The sequence below is a fragment of the Sinocyclocheilus rhinocerous genome, unplaced genomic scaffold (genome assembly GCF_001515625.1).
Source record: "Sinocyclocheilus rhinocerous isolate Xijiao unplaced genomic scaffold, SAMN03320098_v1.1 scaffold834, whole genome shotgun sequence".
Lineage (NCBI taxonomy): Eukaryota > Metazoa > Chordata > Actinopteri > Cypriniformes > Cyprinidae > Sinocyclocheilus > Sinocyclocheilus rhinocerous.
The window spans coordinates 1,210,498-1,216,741 of NW_015645089.1; the positions used below are offsets into that span (position 1 = coordinate 1,210,498).

The 6,244-nt window shown below is 37.9% G+C and overlaps 1 protein-coding gene across 1 annotated transcript in view; it reads right to left on the minus strand.

The window, feature by feature from the left end:
- LOC107705759 (zinc finger B-box domain-containing protein 1-like) overlaps positions 1–6,244 on the minus strand; it is a 66,174-nt gene that overhangs the window by 52,392 nt on the left and 7,538 nt on the right. Inside the window, exons 4-6 of the mRNA XM_016509214.1 lie at positions 4,736–4,808; positions 4,523–4,635; positions 500–595 (exon numbers count right to left, since the gene is read on the minus strand). Of these exons, the coding sequence (XP_016364700.1) occupies positions 500–595; positions 4,523–4,635; positions 4,736–4,808 (282 nt within the window). The remainder of the gene's footprint in view (positions 1–499; positions 596–4,522; positions 4,636–4,735; positions 4,809–6,244) is intronic.

A 6,244-nucleotide genomic window follows, 5' to 3' on the forward strand; every position in this document is an offset into this window, starting at 1 on the left:
TATATATATATATATTGTATATTACAGTGAAGATGGAACCAACATCCAGAATATCACAAAGACTTTTCAGGAGGGAATGTGACTGCAAAGTCTGCCAACAGGACTGTAATGGTCCCTACAGAAGCCCCTCCTCAGGCACTGATGGTCCGATCCGGTGCGATGACAGATGTATTGACCGTCTGATAAAGGCTTCAATCAAACACCTCACCACAGGGCCACTCAAGTATCTAAAACAAACTCCAGCTGATGGGAGCGAGTGTGTGTGTGAACACTGTTTGTGTGGCTGCTCTCTAACCTGGGAACAGGTGTGTGTAATCAGAGTTGGGTTAGAGTGAGCAGATTGTCCACTAATGTGACCAGCTCTCTACGTTTCTGAGAAATGGCATGGAGGAGGAAGACTGAATCTGGAGGTTTGTGCCAGGCGCTGCTGCAGGCGTGTGTAGGTGTGTGTGTGTGTGTTTGTGTGGGACGGACGGAGTTTGTCAGAACACCTCCTCACCTGTACGGGAACCATACGATGGCGCTTCAGTGCCCCCTTCTGGTGGAATCTGACGAAGCAGCCCACACAATAATCCTCTCCACATTCCGCACACATCTGAAACAGATCAAAAACAATTAAATAAACTCAGCATGCGTACAGCAAGGCATATTCACCCCAAAAACTTTAATATAGCAATATATATTTAAATATATTGCACTTTTTGCTCAACACGATACATATTAAAATGGAGAGAAGGGAGTTGCACGTATCTTAAGGGAGCTCATTATTTTGTTACCGATTGTAAATGAGTGCGGAGGGCGATAGGAGAGCCCGTTTGATGGACAGACAGGTAGAAAGACAGACGGAATAGCAGCACAGGAATTTAAAGAAAGGTCTATCAAACCCGCAGCTGAAGAGCAACTTGTAAATGAATCCAGCCTGCTGTCTTGATTAATTCGGTCTGAACGTTTGCATGTCTTCTCTGTATGATGATGCAGCACTTCAGCTTGAGAGATGCATGATGCTTGGAAGAGTTTGTATTTCTAAGAACAGACTTTGGATAGGTTTGGAATAATATTTCTGTAGTCTATATGAACATTTTTGCACAGTAGGTGTATGTTTGAATTGAATATCCATTTAGCCTCTGACATTTGGCAAAATGTGGATGCAAAGCACACTGCATGCAATACTGTATCCCACAATGAAGTGTGAACCAGAAGCTTCCTTTTTCCTTATTAGACTTTTTCACTTAAGACTTATTTTCCACAAAATTAAACATTAAACAACAACAATGCAGAATGCTATAGTCAGTGTTGTTATTGTTAACTAAAACTAAAATTTAGTGGATTTTACTAAAACTTAAAAATAAAAATAAAAAAAAGAATAAATGAAAGCTAAATAGAAATATATAAAATGAATACAAATGACCAAACCACTAGGGTTGGGCGATGTCTACAAAATTGGCATCGGACGATGTGTACAGTGAAACATCGCAATGGATGATGACATCGGGGGAGGGGGGGTTATGGGGTGTGCCCGAAGCATGAATCCATATTTAGATAGGCACGGAAAACAAATAACAATTGCTAACGGTTCACTGTTATATTACAATACATAAAATTTCACTTACAACATAGAGTAAGGGGAGATGATTGAGGACGATGGCGAATGATTTGCAGATGAGCACCACTGACAAACATCTAATCTTGTAAAATGTGTGGTAAGTACTGCCGCTCCATAGTATAAACAGAGTAGTGCGATCGCAAATCTCGAAAGTGAAAGTGAAACTAAAAAGCGATCGCACATTCAAAAGCAGTTTCAATGCCAGGCATAATAGAGGCGCCCGCAATTTATATACAGTATAATTGCCCAATGATATAACGAGAGAAAATACGGAAATATTTATTTTCCTCCCATTGCGTATTTATTCCCTTTAGGTGTTCCGTATTACACGTCATTTTCTTTCGGAACACGGTATTGGGAAGCGGCGGATTGCGGGGGGTATGGGGGGGGATCGCGATGCCGGCTCAACATCGTGATGTCTATCAGCCATCGGCGATGGACAATGGCATCGTCTATCGGCCCAACCCTACAAAGCACACAAAATTATAACTAAATATTAGATGAAAAACTTTAAGTACTAAAATGACTAAAACTTTTTAAAAACAAATTAAAAAACTAGAAACAAATTAAGATAAAAAGAACTATGCAGATGAAAAATTACTTCTAAAATTAAAATTAAAATATAAAAATGAAAGCTCATCCAAAATATTACTACTAAAACAACACTGACTATAGTCTGAAATAGCTTTGCAACTTAAAATAGATGGAAACATACTCTAGCATACAACTCATAATATTTCTGCCAGACAAAGATAAACAACATAAAGGTGGTATGTGGTAGGCAGTATCCAGTGTATACTAGGCATTTTGCAGTAAACAGTACAGTACATTCTATCCTGAACAAAACAACAGCTTTCAGCTCAACTTTAGCTCCTGTGGCTTCCTCTAGGGTTGTGTGAGTAAGCACGGAGGAAACCCTTAGGAAGCCTTGGCTCTACACATCCGTAAATACATCGAGACAGACACACACACACCGAACATTCGCTTTAACACACTTGCTGTCTTTGACAGCCAAATGCCGATGTGCAAATTCCACAGGTACATTTCCCCTCGAGACTGTCTGTCTCAAAGCACTCAAGTCCCCTCTCACACACTCGAGCAGCACATGAAAGTCCCAAATCTCCCAAGAGTGACAGGGTCCCCTTTAATACGGCCACACAAACACGCACACACACACACACACACACACACACACTCACGGTGAATAAAGAAAAGGGTAAATACAGTGCTGCTCTGTGAATCTACAGCTGTGCCCATTACCGGCTCCTTTAATGGCCACATAAAAAAAGGTCTCATTTTAGCACGACACCGCTGAAATAAATTACAGCAGCGGCATTCTTCCCAAACTGATTTTTAAGAGGGTTTCCGGACTACAGAATCTGCAGTTCATGTCTTCTTTGCTATAGGATGAGTAGGAATATATTTGCAGCACTGCATTTAGCAGCAGTTCAATCTACTGCTGCCAGTCATAGCTCAAAGTAAAACCGTCAGGAGCTAAGAGAGCTCTTTTATTCGAACTGATGGAGGATAACAAACCCTTGTGTCATGCACTTTAGTCTTGAAGAGCCAGACTTTGACTATCGGTATGAAGTCTGGTTCACACTGCAGCTTATGGCGCTTTTCCACTGCGTGGTACGACTCGGCTCGGTACGGCTCAGTACGGCACGGCACGGTTCGCAGTGTGGGAAAAAAATTATAAATGAAGTGTCATGGCAGTCTTGTGCAGAAAGATCTGTATGAATGGTTGTATGTGCAGAAATGATACGTTCATAGAAAAAAATGGAATATACTGTTTCTCAAGGATATCTTGTTTACTTGCTACAAAGTTGCTCAAAGAAAACTACTGCATGTCTTTTAAAGTTAAAGCACCCTGAACTTTGCAAACTTCTGCAAATACTCTGATTAGCTTCCCCAGAAACACGCATACAAAAAAAGTTTAAAAGTTAGGGTTCAGTAACATGTTTTTGGAAAGCAATTCATGCTTTTATTCAGCAAGAATGCATAAATTGATCACAAAAGTGACAGTTAAAGACAAGTTCTTTCATGAAACTCTAGATGGCACAGGCTGATGGGTTCTTAACGTAACTGATGATATTCACAGCGTTAAACAACTTGGCACAAGCTGATTGGTTCATGTTTACATTTAAATGGCTGATTAGCATTCACTTGAGCATTTTGCAGTGCGTTTTCAGAGTTCCTTCTGAAACCCTCCACCTTCCCCAGCTCCACCTGTATAGATCTGCTACGCGTTTTTTTATATGCCATTTGTGCAGCAGCAGTATGTCTTAAATACTCACAGCACTATATCACCATATGCATTGTCAGTAGCAAGCTCCTGTACTTGCTTGCAGCAGCAATAATCTACAAATACAGCAATAACTAGCAGCAATTTAGCAGCAGCGTAGCAGATCTCTTCCGCCAAGACCAAATACATTAACATTGTCATATCCATTACCATGCTAAAATCTTCTGAGTTGATAGAAATGCTATTCTTTTGAACTTCCTATTCTAAAAATGTTTCACGGTTTCCACATTGTTTTCACATTGATAATAAGAATTGTTTCTTGAGCAGCAATTCATCATATAAGAATGATTTCTGAGGGATCATGTGACACTGAAGACTGAAGTAATGATTCTGAAAATTCAGCTTTGTGTCACAGGAATACATTTAATTTTAAAATGCATACAAATAAATACACTGTTATTTTAAATAGCAATAATTTTCACAATTTTACTGCTTTTGATCAAATAAATGCAACCTTGATGAGTAACAGAGAGTTTCAAAAACACAAAAAAATTATACCAACCTCTTTTTAGGGGTAGTGTATACCTGAGACATGATGCATGATGAATGAAAGGGATGGACAGTTTGGAATTAAGAATAGTTCTGTTCACATAACAGAACGGATGAAAACTCACCAGTCCAGCCAGTTGAACTTCACACTGTCCACAGACTTTTCCCCTCAGGTTGAGCTTCCTGTTAGTGCCATGTACCTTGGCGGCTGGTTCCGCTATTACCTGCTTCTGTTCTGCTGCAGTTATACAAACACACACACAATTCAGAACTCTACACATGATTTCTATTCCACAATTTAGTGAGCTACCTCATCAACTGCCTACATAGGACGGTACCTTTAGGAATGTTCTCCATTGGCAGCGACTCTTTTAACTGTTCATCATGTGCATAACACAAATAGTACTCAACCTGTGAGACTCAACAGTCACAGTAGATTCCAACAGAGCTGGTCCATAGCATGCGTTAGAAGATAATGACTTAATATGGGAGCATATCTAGACTACTGTTCAGTAGTTTAGTTCAAATACTTTGTCATGTGTTTATTATGTGCCACATAAATCTGGGGAGCACAAAACCCTGCATGAATGTTCTTAAAAAACAAATATTTGATTTTTAATTAGATGGAGCTAATTTTCAGAGAATGAATTTTAAATTGAGTTATTTTTCTTACCACACTAGCAAATTGTGTTTTTTTCTTGGACAAATCAATGGACAAATCTCACTCTAGTTTGTCTAATTTCTGTTTAAAACAAGATCAATTTGCGAATGGGGTAAAAAAAAATAATAATAATTCAATATATGTTCTCTGAAAACAAATCTTATCTTACTCATTGTGTTGCTTCTCAAGTAAATTTATCTTGTTATAAGGACGCTTACTAGAAAATAAGTCAAAAATAATGACCAAGAAAAGTGTCTGCCTGAACGATATAATTTCGCAAGAAGTAAAGAGGTAACCGTGCTCTTGAAATGTCTTTTTCTCTTATGTCGGTTGTAAAACTGTTCTGGATGGCCGCCTGAAAAATTCTAAAAAAATAAAATAAAAAAAAATTATTCAGGAACCAAAATCCCAGAGGAATGTGTAGTTGGTGACAGGGTCATGTGACTTTACCGCTGAAATGCTTCAGCTCAGTGTGTTCACATAAAAACAGGTTCACATGCTCAGAGGAAGCAGGGTACGCACTCGTATTTGAGTTTTTACTAGTTACTAATTTACTAATTTGTCAAAGCAACTTACCGTATACTAATTAGAGACAGCCCCCTTTGAACCATCTTAAGGTTAAGTGTCTTGCTGTGGGACACGACAGTTAAAGTTATTTAAATGCTAGGGTAAATCAAGGCAAAATTATAAAGTGGCCCCAAAAGTATCTAGACATTTAAGCCACACTTAAAATGGAAAATTATTCTAGAATTAGAGTGCTATAGCAAAGTTATTTATTATTTTGTTCAAATGTTCACGGTTGGTAGGAGTTTTTAATGTTTTTAAAGTGTTTTATACTCACAAAAGCTGCATTTTTTTATTAAATATACAGTAAAACACTAATATTGTGAAATATTATTAGAATTTAAAATAATTATTTATTCATTGAATATTTATTAAAATGTCATTTATTCCTGTGATACAAAGCTGAATTTTCAGCATCATTACTCCGGTCTTCAGTGTCACATGATCCTCAAGAAAAATGTCTTGAATATTTTTGTGGAAACCATGATAAATTTTTTCAGGATTTCGATTAATAGAAAGTTCAAAAGAACAGCATTTATTCGAAATTATTTTTCTGTAACAATAATATGTTTACTGTCACTTTTAATGCATTGTTGCTGATTTAAACTATTGTTTTCTTTTT